The sequence below is a fragment of the Rana temporaria genome, chromosome 2 (assembly GCF_905171775.1).
Source record: "Rana temporaria chromosome 2, aRanTem1.1, whole genome shotgun sequence".
NCBI lineage: Eukaryota > Metazoa > Chordata > Amphibia > Anura > Ranidae > Rana > Rana temporaria.
The window spans coordinates 388,884,575-388,907,163 of NC_053490.1; the positions used below are offsets into that span (position 1 = coordinate 388,884,575).

At 47.6% G+C, this 22,589-nt stretch overlaps 1 protein-coding gene across 3 annotated transcripts in view; it reads left to right on the top strand.

Moving 5' to 3' along the window:
* Positions 1-22,589, top strand: part of FGR (FGR proto-oncogene, Src family tyrosine kinase) — a 205,926-nt gene that overhangs the window by 124,638 nt on the left and 58,699 nt on the right. For 2 of the 3 annotated variants that reach the window (XM_040337980.1, XM_040337982.1), the window contains exons 6-8: positions 371-474; positions 15,734-15,883; positions 22,153-22,308. In XM_040337980.1, the coding sequence (XP_040193914.1) occupies positions 371-474; positions 15,734-15,883; positions 22,153-22,308 (410 nt within the window). The remainder of the gene's footprint in view (positions 1-370; positions 475-15,733; positions 15,884-22,152; positions 22,309-22,589) is intronic. The other variant, XM_040337983.1, reaches the window with a different exon arrangement.

A 22,589-nucleotide genomic window follows, 5' to 3' on the forward strand; every position in this document is an offset into this window, starting at 1 on the left:
CTCTCCCCCCACAGAGCATCAGTGCCCCTCCTCTCCCTCCACAGATCATCAGTGCCCCCCCCCCCCCTTACAGCATACCAGTGCCCCTGTTCACCCCTTCCCTCTCAGAGTTCCAGGTGATGTCCGACTCCACCACCAATGTCATGTAAATGTATTCCACCCACACTGCTTCCTTCGTTTCTGCCCAATATCCAGCACGATTTAACAACCCCCACTTCTTGCCACATGTTGTCACCTTTTTAGACTGTCCCACTTTCTCAACTTCTGATACTGGAAGCTATGCCCACAGCTCTGCTTTCTCATGCACAATGCATGATGGCACTCTTTACTGGGGGTTATAACATTCTGTTGTGATAATTCTTCTTTGCAGGTGGTATTTTGGTAAACTTGGCAGGAAAGATGCAGAAAGACAACTTCTGGGTGAAGGAAACACCCAAGGTAGCTACTTGATCAGAGAAAGTGAAACTACAAAAGGTGAGTTCCAGTTATGGCGGTAGGTAGAGAAATTCTGTAGGTTGGTTATGAGCGGAAAAATCCTAGTATGTCTACATCCCATTTAAATAGCATGGGTATTAGAAGAATGTCTTGTATTTTAAGAAATAAACAGTGTTTCCAGGGCTTCGCAATACAGTACTTAGTGTGGGGGGTTTCATCATGTAAGCTTGACTAGTGTAGTCCAGATGTGACCCAATAACCTTTTACCGTTGCGACCCCATATACTCCACCCCTTAATTGTCCCCCACTTAATCTATAGTAAAGAGACCACACCTTTGCTTTGGAGTAAACTGGCCACAACAGCCTATTTTATTAAAACATAATCGCAATAAAAACTCCAACTTAAATGAAAACAGTAAATATCCAACATCAATGACATACCACAAAACCCCCACTCTGTTGGTCCTTTCTGGCAGCACACCCATTCTCCACCATTTTACCATATACCAGTATGAACAATGCACTGCGAGCAAACAATAACCTTAGGCCTCCAGTCCGTGTAGTACGCTCGGAGACAACCCCCGCCCGCAGTGCAAACGTTACAGTATACCAACTAACCTTTCGCTGGAATACACTTAAAGGGGGCCATAAAATTAATGAGCCCCCCACCCCCGTTTTCACACGTTTTCTACTGCCACCATAAAGGACCAACAGAACTAACCGCCAACCCAGCTGTCGTGACGACCGTCCAACACCGTACCTGCAAAAGAAAAAACACCGGCAACACAGGTAATGCAATAAGGGAGGGAGGGTGGGAAAAGCTGCTTCCTCGTTGCTCTCCTAACTGCAAGTGCCCGCCTGGCCCCGCCCCACCCTTTTATAGGGTAACTCCCCTGACACCAGCAGCCAATCCTGCTCCTCCTCTTGAAGCTGATACTTTCTAACTCCCCCGCCCCTCTCTACACCAATCCTGCTCTTCCTACCTCCTACCCCCTCTAGCTTAACCCCTCCTGTGTCACTAGACACTCTGTCATGCCCGGCCCTCTGCTAGTCTTGCTGGCTTTTGCTCCGGGCCTCCCTAAAGCATTAAAGCGGTGGTTCACCCACACTAACAACATTTTAGCATTAAATTAGGCATAGTAGCGCGAGCTACAGTATGCCTGTATTGATTTTTTTAGCCCGGTACTCACTGTGCAATCCTATATAGAAGATTCCGACTCCCCGCGGGGAATGGGCGTTCCTATCAAGAGGGAGGATGATTGACGGCCGGCTCCCCGAAGATAGCCGGAACAGGTCGCGGCTCTTCACGGCGCTATACGGCGCCTGCGCACAGACTATGCGCAGGCGCCGTGAAGCGCCAAGTCCTATTTCGGCTATTTCCAGGGGGAGCGTGACATGCCATAGCCGGCCGTCAATCATCCTCCCTCTTGATAGGAACGCCCATTCCCCGCGGGGAGTCGGAATCTTCTATATAGGATTGCACAGTGAGTACGGGGCTAAAAAAATCAATACAGGCATATTGTAGCTCGCGCTACTATGCGTAATTTAATGCTATAAAAAAAAATGTTTTATTAGGGTGAACCACCGCTTTAAAGAGGAATTCTAGGTATTGGTACTGTATCTTATACATAGGTATATTGGTCCAGCTTGGACCAATGTAACTATGTGTAGCGCCCTGCTCCTGTTGAGTAGGCGCTATTTTGTATATTTAGTTATTTGAGCTGTAGTTTAGCTCAGTTTTTTTATGCCAATATATGGGTCTCTGTTCCAGCTTGGCTGTTTTGTGCATCTTCCACCTGACTGTGGGTGTCACTCTCACCAGGGGTCAAGGTTGGAATTGCAATGGGCTGAGTGTATTGCGTGCCTCTTGCCCAGAAACAGCTCAGTGGCGTGGTCCCCGCCGCTGTGCATTCTGGGGAGGGGTACTTAAGGGGCAGACGCCGTTCTGGCAGGGTCTTCCGATCCTGACCTGGTGGCCCTCCTGGCCTCAGGGATGTATTAACAACCTTTTGGTCTCGGGGCCTGCTGGCCCGAGGCATCGCTACTAAAAGTAGGCCCAGAAGTTTCTGGGGGCCTACTGGTCCAGGAATGGTCCTGTGCTGTCTTCTCTGCAGGAAGAAGCCGAATAATTTGGGATTCAATTAGAGGACGCGTCCTGACCAATGTACCTCACAGTGCGGCCGGCCCGGCTGAAAGATCCTAGCACCGTGAGCTGTGTAATCTTTTTTGGAACTTTGCAAATTGTTTGTGTGGTTAGATTATCCTGTGGCAGAGGACCGTTTAACGACTTGACAGTATTCATCAAGTCTGTGGCAGAGACTGTTGAGTGATCTTCGCACCGGCTGCTAGGCCAGTGAGAGAGGCCTATCCGGTGGTCGCTGAATCCAGTGTAGGACAGTTGCCCTCTGGATCCAAGATCCGCAAAGCAAGGTACCTGGATCTTCCCTAACCCTCTGTCCCTCTAAAGGAACTTGTTAATAAAATGTTTGTTTCCATCCCGGGGAAAGAGACTACTCCTTTTACTCCAAACCACATCGGCTTTACTCGCGCATCGATTATTTCCTTGTCCCTCACAGCCAGCTGCACGCGATTAAGGACACCTCGATCAGCTCGATTACATGGTCAGACCACGCCCCGGTAGGGCTAAAATACGTACTATCTGACACTCGCGCGGGACAAAATCCAACCTGGAGATTGAATGAAAGCCTCCTGCAGGACCCTGAGGTTCTGGCGGACGTGATAGCGGAGGTAGATCGCTATTTTGACTCTAACACCACAGCGGACAGCGATGCCGGGGTGGTCTGGGAGGCCCATGAGGCTGTGATTAGAGGGGTCCTCATAAAACATGGTGCGAGAATAAAAAGGGCTCGGACGGCACAACTGAATGCACTCCTCACCAAATTGCAGACTCTGGAAGCTGCGCATAGGTCGACTCCGTCAGCCGGTCTTGGGGCTGAGCTGGATGTGGATTACCGACGTCCTACAATATAAGGCCAAAACAGCAGGTGTGTCGGAGGAAGGTTTATGAGTCGGGCAACAAGTGTGGCAGACTCTTAGCCCAGACCCTGCAGACGCAGCGTCAGGCGTCCTACATTCCGCATGTGGTCTCCCTGGCCGGGCTGAAGGTTTCCCTACCTCACCAAATCACACAGGAATTTAGATCATACTATGACTCCCTGTACAACCTACCCACACCAACTATAGTGTAAATAGGCCGGCGTAAGCCCGCCTAATACAAAGTAGGCTGGTAGTGGGCGTGTTGTATGTAAATGACCCGTGACCCCACGTAATTGACGCTCCTAACGAACGGCGCATTCGCCGTCCGTGAAAGTATCCCAGTTCGCATGCTCTAAATTAAGCCGCAAATAGTCAATGCTTTAGACGTGAACGTAACTTACGCACAGCCCTATTCGTGTACGACTTACGCAAACGACGTAAACAACGCAAAATTCGACGCTGTCCCGACGTCCATACTTAACATTGGCTACGCCTAATATAGCAGGGGTAACTTTACGCCGAAAAAAGCCTTACGTAAACAACGTAAATCAATGCACCGGGCTCACATACGTTTCTGAATCGGCGTATCTAGCTCATTTGCATATTCTATGCGTAAATCTACGGAAGCGCCCCTAGCGGCCAGCGTAAATATGCACACCAAGATAGGACGCGTAGGAGACTTACGCCGCTCGTTTCTAGGTAACAGTGAGGCGTATCTGATTCTATGAATCAGGCGCAGAGATGCGACTCCTCACACTCTGGATACACCGCCGTAGCTCCTTTCTGAATCTGGCCCTGTATGTCTATATTAATGGCTGTGCTATTGTTATTTTAGAGGAATGATGATGTGATAAAGGGGCGCCCTTTATCACATCATCATTCCTCATTCGTTTTTCACTAATTTCAGGTGCAGCAACCCTTCTCTTTTTAGTTTCACTACTGGTGCCAGTATCCATTTATATATTATTCATTGTTATTTTAGAAGTTATGGAATATACTGGGATGTTATATTCTACTGAGAGATAGATATGTGTATTGTACAGATTCCAACTGAGGTATTTATGACCCAACGTCTGTTAAAGGAGAAGTCCAACCTGAGCTCATTCGGCTGTGCTTCTCCTATGGGGCACAGTAGTGCAATCCATTTTGCACTCCTGTGACCGTTTTCAGCAGAATGCGGACTTCAAACCGCTCTCTTCTGAAAACGGGTCACAGGAGTTCACAGGAGACGTCACACAAGTCAGTCCAGACACCATGTCATCCTAACTGTGGAAGTCTGGATCCGCCAGGTGCCTGGACTGATGGCTGTCTCAGCCTCACAGCAAGCTACTGAGATGCTGAGACAGCCACTCCCCGCCCCTCCACAGCTCAGCATTTCAGTGAGCGTGGAGGAGCAGAGCAGGAGAGCTGCTGATTGACAGTCGGCATTTCTCTGCTCGGAGATCTGAGAGAACCGAGCCATTGGCAGTTCTCAGTGCAGAGGACCACCTAGGTAAGTAATGGGGGAAGAAAACCCAAGCCCATACTTCTCCTTTAACTCCCTTGTCCCTAAAGTATGCAAGCTTGACAATTTTATGGCCCCTGAGATGTGTATTGAGAGATTGATAAGAGATGCCTGCCATGCCGGTCAGGGTTGTGGATTGTATGAACTGAAAGGATAGGGAGAGAGGAAATAGTCACTGTGCTGATGCGTTTCACATGACAACATGGCTGAGATGAGCTGAGACATTAACAAAATGGCTGCTACACACTCTATTTGTGTGCCCAGTACACACAACCATTAAACTGCTGCCTCTGACTGCTAGTTTTAAGAGATTTGAAGTGAGATTTGGTGATGTTAGTACTGTGCTGCTTATTGTTGTTGCTAAAGGCTCTGACATGGGGAAGTAAAGTCCTACCTCTACTAAGATGGTCACCTCAACAAAGAGTCACAGTGAACAAGGCATTGTAAATCAGCAATGGGGAAATGTCAGCTACAGTGACACCTCATGCAATACTGGTGACTTCCATTGCTTTGTGTTTGCCTTTTTCACCACAGCTTTAAAAGTTCAGTTCCTCTTTAAAGTTTAATTTGGTTCCATTTTCCCTGCACCTTCTGTGCAGTATCTAAAGGAATACAAAAGTGACTTTGCCTAAAGCCTTTATTCAGATCTTGCCTTTGATTTTCCTACAAGGGTTAGAAAAATAACATCTGGTTCCTACGGCATATTAAAAATCCAGATTTTACAACATGTCAGAAAGCTGTGTAAAAACATTTATATGGACTGTGTTAGCTGCAGAAATATTTATAATTCTTGTCGGTCACTTATGTAGTGCAAATGTTCCTGTCACAGGAACTCTGGAACACAGAAACTTCTAACTCACCTGAGTTAGGAGTGTAACGCCGTAACTCACTTTGTAGATTTCTGTGCTGCCTGCTTGATCATTAGAGCGTGAAAGTACATAATCGCCTTACTAAGGTCATTTTTGTGCTCTTGCATATTTGTAATCTACTTCGATATGTTCTTTTCGGCTCTCGGTGCCTCAAATATGTGTAGCCTCTGCCCCTTCCCCTCTTTACCTTTTTCCTTCTCACTTCCCTCCCCGCCCTGTCCCCCCCTCCTCACCCCATTCCCTCCTTACATCCACCCCCCCTCTTTCCCTTTTTCTTCTTTTCTTTACTCTTTCTTTTAGATCTCCAATTGTGTTACATGTCACTGATAGCAGAAATAGCTATGGAGCCACTGTGTAAGCTCACCTAGCTGGAATTTTGTACCTCCTCTCATCTTTTGCACTTGAACTGCTGCTATATTCTGTATTGAAATTTTATGAAAATAAAAACTGTTATTTGAAAAAAAATATGTGTAGCCTGGTGCTGGACTACAGAAACATGGATAAGGAGATATTATCCTCTTTACAGTATTGGAAGTTGTGCAGAGCCGCAAAGACCACAGCATCGCATCTGCACCATTGCCATCAGTGCCCTCTCACCCTCTTCTTTCCTCACCAGAGGCATTCTGTGGAGAGTCATAGGAGGCCCACTTCTACAGCGAAAATTCATAACCGTACTTCAGGGACTGTTGAGAGGCTTCGGTGCCCATTGTTCACACTTCTTGCAGGGACTAAGCCACTAGAGGCAGCCTATACTGATAGGCCTCGTACACTCGACCGAGAATCTTGTTGTAAAAGAAACATCGTTTTCCTCGACGAGTTCCTTGTCAGGCTTGTCGAGAATCTTGTCAAGCTTTCTTTGCGTACACACTGTCAAGACAAAATCTCATCGTTCTCAAACGGGGTGACGTACAACACGTATGACGGCACTATAAAGGAGAAGTTCGATTCCACTGGCACAACCCTTGGGGCTGCTTACTGCGTGTTAAGTAAAAGTTTGGTAAGAGACGATTCGCGATTTTCAGTCTGTTACAGCGTGACGAATGTGCTATCTCCATTCCGAACGCTACTTTTACCGAAGGTGCGCTCCCGTCTCATACTTTATTCTGAGCATGCGCGGGTTTCTAAGCATACACACGAACGTGTTTCTCGTTGTAAACCAGCCCGACGAGAAACACGACGATGAAAGTGAGACTTATTCTCTTTTTTTCTCGTCGAGAACCACGATAGTTTTCTCGACAAAAAACATACACACGACCGTTTTTCTTGGCAAAAAAAGCTCTGCCACCAAGTTCCTTGATGGATTTTGTCGAGGAAAACGGTCGTGTGTACGAGGCCATACAGTATCTATACTGCATGCTGGTTTACCAAGACTGTTGTTAAGTGCACCATTGCTTCTTTAAGAGCCCCAACTATAGCTGGCAGCAGAACATCATAAAGCACTCCCCCACCACCACCACCAGGCCATCCTACTAGCCCTTGTCTATTATTAATTTAGTGGGTATCTCCTCGCTTTGAGCCTAGGCCTATCATAGTCACCAGTAATGCACCTTGGCAGTATAGTCTCCTGAACGTAGGTACCGTATTTATCGGCGTATAACACACACCGGCGTATAACACGCACCCCAAGCTTAGAAGGGAAGTTTAAGGAAAAAAATGTTTAGGAGGGAAGTTTAAGGAAAAAAAACTTACATTTTAAATGCCCATCAATGCAGCCTTATCAGTGTCCATCTGCTGTCTTGCACAGCATCCATCAGCAGCCTTGTCCAGCATCCATCTGCAGCCTTGCATGTGTACAACGATACCACTGCTGAATCCAGATGAGGAGAGGTTAATATCAGTCCGTCGGCATGTAGATGTCCTGTGAAGGGAACTAGCACAGCAAAGGAGCCCTTCAGATGGAAACAGCAAGCCCCGCTGGTGTCCGTGACGTCACCGGATCTCTGACGGAACTCCCTGAAGACCCGGAAGCCGGCAGAGAGGTGAGTACCGATCAAAAGAATTTTGATCAAACAAAAAAATTAACGATTAATCAAGGAATTCATCGTTAATTTCCACAGCCCTACTTTAAAGACATTCCAAGCATGTGAACAGGTGTTAGCTCCATGGGCCTGGAGCCACTTTAGAAGGCAAGGTGAGCCCACAGGTTCCTTTAAAACAATAGTTTACATGTGTTGCTAGTATTGCTTTCCTGCAGGATACCACTGTGGTCGCACGGATCCATAAACAATGTAAGGATTTTTTTTCAGGAGGGGCTTTTGCTGAATATACTATGTTTCAGCTCGTTATACAGCAAAGAGCTCAGGAAGTATTTGGCCGGGCAGACGTGCAGCAGACTTTTCAGCTTTCTTCTTTTTGGATGGGTCATGGTCTTCCAAATTGCCTTCGGGAAAGGATTGTAGAGATAGCTTCTAAGAATCCGAAGCTTTGATGTGCAGAAGGGACACCACACATACGCCCCCCATGCCAATTATTTTTAAATGAAAAATCACAGTATTGAAATTCCTCTGTGATCTGAGTTTTGCAGCCTTGGAAGTCATTGAGAAATGCTCTGATCCTGTCAGGCATGCAGTGTTTTTTTTTTTTTGGGAGAAGATCTTCTTATCTGACAGGATCGCAGGAATGAAATCCTAGGCATGAAAAGCTTTTGACCCTAACTAAAGTGAGCATACTGTGGCATTCAAAGAAAAGGGACTTCCACAGGTATATAACATCCCTGGTTGGCGATATAGTGAGATTCAAAGAGCTTTAGGGGAATGGTACTATTAAAACTTGGCGAAACCTACTTTTCTCTAAACAAACAATAATATCATTATTTAAAGTGCTGTGATTCAGTATGCATTGCTGCCTATGGCTCTAGCTTTCTATTTGGTGTGTGTTATGTTTTAAACTTAATTAGCTTATTTTGTAGACTGTAAATTGATTGCAGGAACAGATTTTTGTAAAGGCTTAAAGAGGAGTTCCACCCAAATTTGGAACTTCCTCTTAACCCACTCCTCTCCCCCTTACATGCCACATTTGGCATGTAATTTTTTTTGGGGGGGGGAGTGGGGGCTTCAGCACGAGTGGGACTTCCTGTCCCACTTCCTCCTTCCTGTAGGCGACTAAGCTTAATCGCCTTCAGGAAGTGGCTGCTGTAGGCGATCGCCTAGGACACGTCACAGGTCCTAGGCGATCTCCTGGCCAATTACACGGCGCGGCGCCGCTCGCGCATGCGCAGTGCCGCTCGCGCATGCGCAGTGGGTGCCCGGCCGTGAAGCCGAAAGCTGTCACGGCCGGGTGCCCACACTGAAAATGAAGACGCCGGCCGGGGAGGGGGGGAGAGGAGCGGAGCCCCGGCCGGCGCGTCGCTGGAGCAGGTAAGTGCCTGTTTATTAAAAGCCAGCAGCTACACTTTTTGTTGCTGCTGACTTTTAATAAACATACAAATGGCTGGAACTCCCCTTTAATGGTCTGCAGCGATGTGTCTTCTCTGCAGAACGGTGATGTTTAGGAATACAAGCAGATATGAAATGCATGCAGCTACCCACCTCAGAAGCTCGACCACATAGCACAGCCCTGTATGACAGGGCAGGAAACCAGATTTTTCTCTGCTACAGTTTGGGTACATTTACAGGGCTTGTCCCTATAATGACTAGACAGTAAAAGGAGAAGCAGCGCTCTGCTGAGCTCATCTCTCTTATTATTCACCTTCCTCTTATCAGCATGTTTCCTGTTATGACATGAACACTGCAGCATAACTGATTGTCTCCTGGCAGTGCCGGCCCAAGACATTGTGCTGCCTGGTACCAAGAATGAAATGCTGCCCCCCCCAAAAAAAAATATTACACCCACCAAAATGCCCCCACATCCATTATTTTATATCATGATAACTAAAGTGGACCTATCATGGCTCTATACATGTATATAGGAGTATAAAGAGGACCTGTTATGGTTGTTTACATGTATAGGAGTATAAAAAGGACCTGTTATGGCTCTATTCGTGCAATTAGCTCCACAGTGGAGCGGAGAGCAGAACGGGAGGAGCGGCCGGGTGGCAATTAGCCCCACAGTGGAGTGGAGAGCGGAGCTGGTGGAATGGGATGGCGGGCGGGCGGCAATTTGCTGCCCCCCTTAAAGTCCTGCCTGGTACAATGGTACCATCGGGTCCCATGGTAGGGCCGGCCCTGTCTCCTGGTACTGCTTCTTCCTTTCCTAGTCTAAGCTCTGCTATACAGGGGGCTGCAAAAAGCTAATAACTAGCTAGATTCACAAAGAGTTACGCCGACGTATCAGTAGATACGCCGGCGTAACTCGGAATCTAAGCCGTCGTACATTTAAGTGTATTCTCAAATTGAGTTACACTTAAATGTAGCTAAGATACGACTGCCTGCGCCGTCGTATCTTAGCTGTCTAGTTCTGCCGGCCGCTAGGGGCGTGAACGCTGATTTATGCCTAGAATGCGTAAATCAGCGAGATACGCCGATTCACGAACGTACGCTTGCCCGTCGCAATAAAGATACGCCGTTTACGTAAGGCGTTTTCAGGGTAAAGATAGTCGAACAAATAGCTGGCCTAACCAATGTTAAGTATGGACGTCGTTCCCGCGTCGAATTTTGAAATTTTTACGTCGTTTGCGAAAGTCGTCCGTGAATGGGGTTGGACGTAATTTACGTTCAAGTCAAACCAATACGTCCTTGCGGCGTACTTTGGAGCAATGCACACTGGGATATGTCCACGGAAGGCGCATGCGCCGTTCCTTAAAAACGTCAATCACGTCAGGTCACTAATCATTTACATAAAACACGCCCCCCTGTTCCTCATTTGAATTAGGCGCGTTTACGCCAGCCCATTTACGCTACGCCTCCGTAACTTAGGAGGCAAGTGCTTTGTGAATACAGCACTTGCCTCTCTGACTTACAGCGGCGTAGCGTAAATACGATACGCTACGCCGGGTCAAAATTACGCCGCCCTACCTGAATCCAGCTAAACAAGTTAAATTCAGGTACTTACACTTCTTGCTTATAAAAAAATGCATTCAATGATGTATTAATGAGTACAAAGCTGCATTCATTTATGTATTTTATATCTGTCTGGACAATGACAAGGCCATTTTTTGCGATACAGCATTGCATCGTTTTAACTGATAATTGCACTTTTGTGCGACGCTGTCCCCAAACAAAATTGATGTCCTTTTTTTCCCCCCACAAATAGAGCTTTCTTTTGGTAGTATTAGATTATCTCTGCAGCTTTTATTTTTTGCGCTATAAACAAAAAAAAGAGCATAAATTTGGGGAAAAAAAAATACAATATTTTGTACTTTTTGCTATAATAAAAATCCCCAATTAAGAAAAAAAGGTAAAATAAGCATACAGGTAATACTCCAAAAATTTGAATATTGTGCAAAAGTTCATTTATTTCACTAATGCAACTTAAAACGTGAAACTAATGTAGCACTACCCCCTGAAGGAGCTGCTGAGTATTTTCGGGCAGCATGTTACCTCTATTTTCTCGCCGTCCAGGGTAGTAGAAGAGAGTTGAAAAAGTTAAATGTCCACATTTTACACTTCTTTTTCTAAGATTTATTTGTAGAACTTGGTGGAAAAGAAAAGAAGTGGTTGAAGGGGTGGAAGGGTAAAAAGGTTCAGGTGCATAATCTTCATTAGGAAACACTCCTGCTTCCAGCAAACAGTTCTCGTTGCCACTCTATCCAGAGTGTGTATTGCTCACCCGGATAGGTCCCTCTCACTGGCCTAGCAGCCGGAATGGCACACGGAATAAAGTACAGTCTCTGCCACAGACATTCCCTTTTGAGGAGACACTTTCGGTCCAGAATCCCTTAACACAGGATTCAGCACCTGGGACTCTCCAAACTAGCTTCTGTAAGACAGGTGATCACCATCAAGCCTCTCAGTATATGGTGCATCTTTCGATATAGTTTCCAGGCCTTCTCGCAAGATACCAGCCTCTTACATGGTCCTCTCCAGGATAGGTTCTCCCCTGGCTTCCTTCATCAAGTGGCTTCTTCCCTCCAGGACAGACATCACAGGATCACCTTAAAAGTTCAGGTCCCAGTCTGACTACTGGGCCCACTTAGATATACCACAACCCTGGACCAACGTGGTCCCAGAGCCAGGATTCAAGAGCACGCACCCCCGGGCAGGCGCGGCCACAAGGTGGTGGGACGACCGCCCAACGACCTCGGTCCAGTGGCGTCTGTCCCTTAAATACCTATCCCCAGCATGCACAGCGGGTATGATCACCCCCACTGTTTGGCTGCCGAGGGGGACACCCAATATGCTGCTGCCACCCTTGGCCTGGGATGGTAATAACACCCCCAGGCGAAACAATGGCTGGAGCAGAGGCTAAATTGCCCATAAACACATCTGTCTAAGTTAATTAACAATTCAGACCCCCTCTAAATTTAAAGCAGCATCCGCCCAACAGGAGCAAGCCGCTACACTAATATATGAGATACAGGGCCGGACTTACCATTGGCCTTGACTGGGCTCAAGCCCAGGGGCCCCACCCAATAGGGGGCCCCCTTAAAAAAAAAAAATTTTTTTTTTTTTTTTTTTTTTTATTTTTTTTTTTTTTTTTTTTTTTATTTTTTTTTTTTTTTTTTTTTAGGGGTCCGGAGGTCCCCAGGGCCCCGGACGGCAACCCCCCCTTTTTTTTTATTTATTTTTTTGTAAAAAAATGTTTTTTTATATATATATATCTATATATATATATATATATATCTATATATATATATATATATATATATATATATATTATTATTATTATTATTATTATTATTATTATTATTATTATTATTATTATTATTATTATTAAAGGGCCCAGGGGTCTCCAGGGCCCCCGGATGGCAACCCACCTTTTTTATTTTTTTATAAAAAAAATTACATTTTTTATATATATATATATATATATATATATATATATATATATATATATATATATATATATATATATATATATATATATATATATATATTTTTTTTATTAAAGGGCTCAGAGGTCCCCAGGGCCCCATGTGGCAACCCCCCCCTTTTTTATTTTTTTTATAAATGTTTATTTTTTTATTTTTGTTTACTTTTTTATTAAAAGGCCCAGAGGTTCCCAGGGGCCCAGAGGTCCCCAGGGCCCCCGGGTTTGGCAACCTCCCTTTTTATATGTATTTTTTATAAATGTTTTTTTTTTATTATTAAAGGGCCCAGAGGTTTATTTTTTCTTTTTATTAAAAGGCCCAGAGGTCCCCAGGGCCCCGGATGGCTACATATATTTATATATATTTGTTTTCTTCTTTATTTCTTTTTTTTGTAAAGGCCCCCCCGCTTCTCAATTTGCGGCAGCCCCCACGCTTCTCAATTTCAGGCGGCAGCACCCCCACCCCCCCTAGGTTCTCTGCTTCAGGGGGCCCATGCCTTAAGCTGTGCAAGGGGCCCCAAAATTCCTGATGGCGGCCCTGCGCATACCTCCCAACACGCACAGATTCTGTGGGACTTTCCCGCACAGACAGCTTCTTCCCGCAGTCCCGCAAAAGGGTTAATTTTCCCGCACTGCAAGAGGAGGCAGCACGGAAGCAGGAGGAACCGGAGTGGTGTGTGGAGGACTGTGGCTGCTGAAGGGAAGAAAGCCGACAGCCGGGCTAATGACAGTCTGTGGCCCCGGCTGTTGGCACAGGTGAGAGGCACTCCCCCCCTCAACAACTGCAAAATCCCCCCCGCTCAACAACTTTAATGCGCTCCCCCCCCGCTCAACAACTTCAATTCGCCCCCCCCCCCCCCGCTCAACAATTTCGATCCCCCCCCAATTCTCGGCTCCAGGGGGCCCCTTCAACACTCAAGCCCAGGGGCCCCCACCACCCTAAGTCCTGCCCTGATGAGATAGACTCATTACATGCAAAGCAAGATAATTCAAGCCATGATTTGTCATAATTGTGATGATTATGGCTTACAGCTCATGAAAACCCCAAATCCACAATGTCAGAAAATTTGAAAAGGTGCAATATTCTAGGCTCAAAGTGTCCCACTCTAATCAACTAATTAAGCCATAACACCCGCAAAGGGTTCCTGAGCCTTTAAATGGTCTCTCAGTCTGGTTCAGTAGGAATCACAATCATGGGAAAGACTGCTGACCTGACAGTTGTGCAAAAAAAAAACATAATTGACACCCTACATAAGGCGGGGAAGCATCAAAAGGTAATTTCAAAAGAAGTTGGCTGTTCCCAAAGTGCTGTGTCAAAGCACATTAATGGAAAGTTATCTGGAAGGGAAAAGTGTGGAAGAAAAAGGTTCTCAGGAAAAGGCCATTCAAAAGTGTTGAGGACTTTCACAAGGAGTGGACTGAGGCTGAAGTCAGTGCATCAAGGGCCACCACACACAGACGGGGCCTGGACATGGGCTTCCAATGTTGTATTCCTCTTGTCAAGCCTCTCCTGAACAACAAACAGCATCAGATAATAATATCGGATGAACTGTCGTGATCAGCTCTCGAAAGTAGTGTACACACGATCCGAAAATCGTACGATTCTTCCACGGACGATCGTTTTCGTCCGATATTCGGATCGTGTGTACGGGCCATAAGAGTGCCCCCACTCTATATGAAGGAGCACAGGGGGCACCTTTGGACAGTAGCACTGGTAATCTTGGGAGAGGATAGTGTTAAATATATTAGCAGATTTAGATACACTAAGAAATTGAAGCCAAACTCCAGCTCACACGTTATACGCAGTTACAAAAAACGTTGTTTTTTTCCTTTTCGGATAAAGGTTTTACATAAAAAAAAGTTGATCATTCTAAGCACCCCTGTCAGTAGTAAATGGTGCGTTTCATCCCTCTAACTTCTACATCTGTAAGAGAGCTTGTACTTTTGAAAAACAGCAGCTTAGGCCGCGTACACACGGTCGGTCCATCGGATGAGAACGGACTAAAGGACCATTGTCATCGGTTAACCGATGAAGCTGACTGATGGTCTGATGTGCCTACACACTATAGGTTAAAAAAACGATCGTGTCAGAACGCGGTGACGTAAAACACAACGACGTGCTGAAAAAAACGAAGTTTTTGCATACTAACCATCGGTTTTGACCTATCGGTTAGGCGTCCATCGGTTCAATTTTAAAGCAAGTTCTAATTTTTTTGACCGAAGGTTAACTGACCGATGGGGTCCACACACGATCGGTTTGGACCGATGAAGAGGTCCTTCAGTCCGTTTTCATCGGTTTGGACCGACCGTGTGTACGCGGCCTTAGGCCCCATACAGACGAGCGGACAGTCCGATAAAAACGGTCCGCCGGACCGTTTTCATCGGACATGTCCGCTCGGAGATTTCGGTCTGATGGTTGTACACACCATCAAACCGAAATCCGCGCGGACGACAGCGCGGTGACGTGGCCGCGACGATGATGCGCGCGACCCTGGAAGGTCAATGCTTCGACGCATGCGAGGGATGGCGGCACAGCGGACATGTCCGGTAAGTCGTACAGACGACCGAACATGTCCGACGGACAGGCTTCCAGCGGACATGTTTCTTAGCATGCTAAGAAACATTTGTCCGCTGCAAACCTGTCTGATCCGCCGGACATTTGTCCGGTCGGCCGTACACTCGACCGAACATGTCTGCTGAAACTGGTCAGCGGACCAGTTTCAGCAGACATGTTCGGTGGTGTGTATGAGGCCTTACTGGCTGGATCACCAGGTGAAAAAAAAAGGAAAAGAAAAAAAAAAAAAAAAGCCATCACATCTAAAAATTGCTAAGCTGCAATATAATAAATGTTTGCTTTTGGGTTTAATCCCACCCTAAAAAGAACCTGTTTGTCTCCTGAGATTTGTAAAAATTACATGTTAAAGATGTGTTCTGCATACTTGCACAATATACTCTTTTCTATATATTTTCTACTACTTTGCTTTTTCACTCATTACTTGTCATTTTTGTATTTCCGCTCTAGGAGCATTCTCTCTCTCTATCCGTGATTGGGATAACGTGAAAGAAGATCATGTTAAGCATTACAAGATCCGCAAAATTGATAATGGAGGGTATTACATTACAACACGGGTCCAGTTTGATACTGTGCAGGAACTTGTGCAATATTATAAAGGTATGTTGAATTACCCGTATTTATTGGGGTATAGCGCGCTCCCGCGTATAGCGCGCACCCCTAAAGTTGCAGCGGATTCCTGTGGAAAAAAGTTTTTTTGTACTTACAGTTTTGGTGTCTTGTGCGGCGTCCATCGGCGGCCTCGTCGGGTCCGGCGTCCACCTGCGGCTTCGGGTGTCCTCTTCGTCGGGTCCGGCGTCCTTCTGCGGCGTCCTCGCGTCCTCCCTGCTCGTTTCCCGCGCCGAGTTTGAATACTGCGCCGACATATACCGAGCGCAGTACACTCGTGTATTGTCGGGCAGGCTCGGCAACTCTCGCGCTGACGTCCTGTACGTCCAGGACGTGAGCGCGGAAGGAGCCGAGCCTGCCCGGCTATACCCGAGTGTACTGCGCTCGGTATATGTCGGCGCAGTATTCAAACTCGGCGCGGGAAAGCGGGTATCGGCGTATACCGCGCACCCACGATTTTGCCCTGATTTTCAGGGCAAAAAAGTGCGCGGTATACGCCGATAAATACGGTACAAGCAGGGCTGGGCTAACAGAGAGATAGTAAAGATGCACCAGAAAGGGGAACACAACCAAAGGCAGAGAAGGGCAGAATGGGCAGCTGGCTGGAGATCCAAATTCCAGAAGGAACCATTGGGATGCTAAAAAAGTTATGTACCCTTTATAGTAAGCTATTTTCAGCTTTGCAAGTCTACATTTTTTTTTTTTTTAACAGCAATGACAGCCTTTGTATTATGCTCAATAACAGTCAGATGCGCATAAACAATACATACGCACACTTCTTGTGCCTGGAAGTGCTGCTTCTGTAATATTTTTTCACCATAAGGCTTCATGCACACTGGGGAAAAGCAGCATAAAAGAAGCTGCTGCAACCCTGAAATGTGACACTTGGGAGAATTGGATGGGAGGATGGAAAATGACAAAAGACTATAAGGTGTGTAGGCATTGCCACAGGAGACTGGAATAGAGAACAAAAACCTCACATGTAAAGAAATACTAGATAGATAGATAGATAGATAGATAGATAGATAGATAGATAGATAGATAGATAGATAGATAGATAGATAGATAGATAGATAGATAGATAGATAGATAGATAGATAGATAGATAGATAGATAGATAGATAGATAGATAGATAGATAGATAGATAGATAGATTGTGACCCCAACATGTTAGAGGGAGGGCTACTAAATCACACGTTTCTTGAAAAATTCAAAAATATAAAAACATTATATATACAGTATACAGCACCCTGTATCCATTTTATGTCCCCCTCCCTAACACTCCCTCTAACAATCCCCTTGGAAACCCCCTTTGAAGAAAAACAAAACACCCACCCCTACTGAATCATACATTTCCTAACAAATCAAAAAATATAAAAACATTAGATATACAGTATACAGCACCTTGTATCAATGTCATGTCCCCTCCCTAACCCTCCTTTTAAAAATCCCCTTGGGGACCCCCTTAGAAAAAAAAAATACACGCATCCCTACTGAATCATACGTCTCTTAAAAAAGAAATACAAAACAATTAGAATAAAAAAACACCCCTCACCCAGTATATATATATATATATATATATATATATATATATATATATATATATATATATATATATATATATATATATATATATATATATATATATATATATATATATATATATATATATATATATATATATATATATTATATATATTTATATATATATAAAATATATTATACACACATGAGGTCCAGGGCTGCACGCATATGTATAAACCCTATAGGATCTATATGTGTGTGCATGCCACAGGATGGCATGCAAATTAAAGCGGAGTTCCGGACACAATTTTAAATATAAAAACTTTTTAAATATAAATACCCCTGTAATACACAAGCTGAATGTATTCTACTACAGTTAGTCTGTAAACTAAGGTCCGTTTTGTTAGGTTGTTACAGCATTTAGACACTTTATAAAACAGAAATTGACTGGGGCCATCTTAAGTGTGGGCATCATGAATCCAGACTGTATGACTTCCTGGATTTCAGCCTCGCACATGCTCAGTGCTGTACAAGCAGTGTAATGGTTTCAGATCAGGTTTCAATAGCAACGGGAGTGTCAGAGGAAGTTGCCGCCCCTTATCTATGCAAACCTCTCCTCCCCTCCTCCTTCCAGGAACCAGTAAATATACTAAATAATTTGTTCCTGTGCAGATATATCTACATAACAAGATGATATATATCTCTTGTTATATATGTGGTGTGTATACATATACCAGACATGTGCACTGTCAATAAATTCATTTTGTTTAGTTCCGTTTCGCATTAGCCGTTATTTCGTATTTTGTGCCCGAAACTCAATTCGGACTCGTACGCTCATAATGAGCACAGCAGGAGTACAGCCACAGGAAGTCAGCACACAACAGGGATGGTGGGAACCCTTCATGAGGGGTTCCCACCATCCCTGTGCTGAGTTCCTGTGGCTGTACTCCTGCTGTGCCCATGAGGAGGGGTTCCCACCATCCCTGTACTGTGCTGCATCGTCCCCGGCGCCCCGCATCGGCCCCAGCACCACGCATTGGCCCCCGGCACCCCGCATCGGCCCCGGCACAGCACCCCGCATCGGCCCCGGCACAGCACCCCGCATCGGCCCCGGCACAGCACCCCGCATCGGCCTCGGCACAGCACCCCGCATCGGCCCCGACACCCCGCATCGGCCTCGGCACCCCGCATCGGCCCTGGCACCCCGCATCGGCCCCGGCACCCCGCATCGGCCCCGGCACCCCGCATCGGCACCCCGCATCGGCCCCGGCACCCCGCATCGGCCTCCCGCATTGGCCCCGGCACCCCGCATTGGCCCCGGCACCCCGCATCGGCCCAGGGACCCCGCATCGGCCTCGGCACCCCACATTGGCCTCCTGCATCGGCCCCGGGACCCCGCATCGGCCCCCGCATCGGCCTCGGCACCCCGCATCGGCCCCGGCACCCCGCATCGGCCTCCCGCATCGGCCGCAACACCCCGCATGGGCCCAGGGACCCCGCATCAGCCTAGGGACCCCGCATCGGCCTCCCGCATTGGCCCCGGCACCCCAAATCGGCCCTGGGACCCCGCATCGGCCCCGGCACCCCGCATCGGCCCCGGCACCCCGCATCGGCCCCGACACCCCGCATCGGCCTCCCGCATCGGCCCCGACACCCCGCATCGGCCCCGGCACCCCGCATCGGCCTCCCGCATCGGCCCCGACACCCCGCATCGGCCCAGGGACCCCGCATCGGCCTTGGCACCCCGCATCGGCCCAGGGACCCCGCATTGGCCCCAGCACCCCGCATCAGCCTCCCGCATCGGCCCCAGGACCCCGCATCGGCCCCGGCACCCCGTATCGGCCTCCCGCATCGGCCCCGACACCCCGCATTGGCCCAGGGACCCCGCATCGGCCTCGGCACCCCGCATCGGCCCAGGGACCCTGCATCGGCCCCCCGCATCAGCCTCCCGCATCGGCCCCGGGACCCCGCATCGGCCTCCCGCATCGACCCCGGCACCCCGCATCGGCCCCGGCACCCCGGGACCCCGCATCGGCCCCCCGCATCGGCCTCGGCACCCCGCATCAGCCTCGGCACCCCGCATCGGCCCCGGCACCCCGCATTGGCCCCGGGACCCCGCATCGGCCTCGGCACCCCGCATCGGCCCCGGCCCAGCACCCTGCATCGGCCCATGTACCCCGCATCGGCACAGTGAGGGCACAGTTACGGGCATAGTGAGGCAGTGTTGGGCACAGTGAGGGCACAGTTACGGGCACAGTGAGGGCAGCGTCGGGCACAGTGAGGGCACAGTTACAGGCACAGTTACGGGCAAAGTGAGGGCACAGTTACGGGCACAGTGAGGCAGCGTTGGGCACAGTGTTGGGCACAGTTACGGGCACAGTGAGGGCAGCGTTGGGCACAGTGAGGGCAGTGTTGGGCACAGTGAGGGCACAGTGTTGGGCACAGTGAGGGCACAGTTACAGGCACAGTTACAGGCACAGTGTTGGGCACAGTGAGGGCAGCGTTGGGCACAGTTACAGCACAGTGTTGGGCAGAGTGAGGGCACAGTGTTGGGCACAGTGAGGGCACAGTGTTGGGCAGCGTTGGGCACAGTGAGGGCAGCGTTGGGCACAGTTATGGGCACAGTGGATGGCAAGCTCCGCTCTCCCACTAACTCTGTGACACCAGTGCAGAGTGGGGAGAGTTACAGATCATCAGGATGACAGAGGAGCGCATCTCTGATAGATCTGTGTCCTCTTCCTCCTCTCCAACTCCCCCCTGCTAGCACCGCCCCCCCCCCCCCCCGCACGCTACTGTCTCCGGTTCGCGGAGATACAGATCATCAGGATGACAGAGGAGCGCATCTCTGATAGATCTGTGTGTGAGAACACCCGCTCGTAGTACAGCCCCGCCTCTATGGGCGGCACTGCCCCCTCCCTCCCCTGCCCCCCCGAAATTCAACTACGGCGGCGCTCGTTCAGCCCAGCCTCCTGGGATTGATGACACATCTCCCAGGAGGCATAGCAGCGCTAGAAGCGGCGGGGAGGCCATTCCGCCGCGGCGGGGGAAACAAACTCACAGGAATAAAACCGTGAGTTTTTCAAACAAAAAAACAAAACATACCAATTCTATTTAAGGTAGGGTGACCAGACATCCCCAGTTTCAGGGGACAGTCCCCTGATTGAGGACACTGTCCCCGGACCAAGTCTGTCCCTGGTTTTGTCCCCAGATTGGATTTAATAGGGGGCGGGGGCAATTTCAAAGACAGTCAGTGCAGAATTAAAATAAAAAAATTAGAATTACATCACCCCCGCCCCCTGCACCGTGCCTACTAGCATAGGGGAGTTGTATTTTTCCCATTATCTGTGCCCCTTTTGAATGATCATGTGCTGGTCGGAACGGAGGGAATATTTCTTCAGTTTCGGGCGCATGTTCTTCTGCCTTGGCTCAAATCCTGACCAGCCACCTGCCTATTTCCTTGCCTTCCCTGGCGGAGTGATCTTCCTCCGTTTCCCATCCAGTAGTAGCCGGGGCCCGAAGAGTAAGGCCCCGTACAGACGACCGAACATGTCTGCTGAAACTGGCCTGCGGACCAGTTTCAGCAGACATGTTCGGTCGTCTGTACAGCCGAGCGGACAGGATTCCAGCGTACGGGCCTTTTTCGAGCGGGCAAATATTTCTAAACATGTTTAGAAACATGCCCGCTGGAATCCTGTCCGTCGGACATGTTCGGTCGTCTGTACAGACCTACCGTACATGTCCGAGCGGCCGCCATCCCTCGCATGCGTCGAATGACTTTGACGCATGCGTGGAAGCATTGAACTGCCAGGGCCGCGCACGTCCCCGCGTCATCGGCGCGGCGACGGCATGGCCTCGTTGCCGCGTATCGTGTACACGCGGATTTCTGTATGATGGTGTGTACAGCCATCATACAGAAATCTCCGGGCAGACATGTACGCTGAAAACGGTCCGGCGGACCGTTTTCATCGTACATGTTTGCTCGTCTGTACGAGGCCTAAGACTTGAGAGGCTGTGAGGCAGGCGACGACGGGCAGAGAGTTGCTGATTGTTGCCATTACTAGTAAAGAAAAGAAGAAAAGAAAAGAAAAAAAATATGTCCCCGGATTTCATTTTAAAAATCTGGTCACCTTAATTTAAGGGGGCAGTGTTAATTTGAATGCAAAGATGTTGAAAAATAGGGTGGAACTCCGCTTTAAGTATTAAGGACCCCTATGGTCGCTGTATATAATGCAAACGCTCACCAGGTCCAGGACTATATGCATATAATTGTAGGCCAGTACAGAATTCTTTCTAGCTAGAAGTATACCATGTGATAACCTGTGTAATCCCAGTTTTTCCATGTTTCCCAGAGCCATTGATATCCTCATACCAAACCAAGTCACTTTCCATGGAAAATCACTTTCCAGATTCATATTTTTGAGTCTACATTTAGGTCAAGTTCTGGCAAACGATCGTGGGATATTATTCTATTGGTTTAAGTATTTTATATCTCTACTCATGAACGTATAAAGATTTAACAATATATCCAAATCATCAATTCGATTTTAACACTAGCTCCACTGTGTTGCACATAACTATGGCTATGGTGACATCATGTGGTAACATTTGGTATTACTAGTCTATGATCTTTCTTATTTGAAGTTTACTCATTTGTTCTGAAGAAAGAACAAAATGGATCTAAAAAGATAATTTCATTGACCTAGTCATAACATGGAAATGTGTCTTTTTTTCATTAGAATACAATGATGGTCTGTGCCAATTATTAAAAAAGGCTTGTGTCAATCTAAAGCCCCAAACTTTGGGGCTAGCAAAAGATGCTTGGGAAATATCAAGAGACTCTATCACCCTAGACAAAAAATTGGGACAGGGCTGTTTTGGAGACGTCTGGAAGGGTAAGAACCTCTGAGATATTTTGATGTGTTTACAAAGCCAACTATAAAAAACGATGTTCAGATTTGATGTCCGTCACTTCAGATTTCTTTAGCTTGGGTATCAAGGTTTTTGGAAATCTTTATGTGCAGGCCCCTTCAGAGCAACATAAAATGGTTACTTTACTCTCCCATTTCCAAGGAGCATATGGTATACAATGGAACCTCAGAGTGCGAGTAACCCGGTTAACACGCGTTTCGCAATATGAGCACTGTATATTTGTCTGGCAACACGAGCATAATTC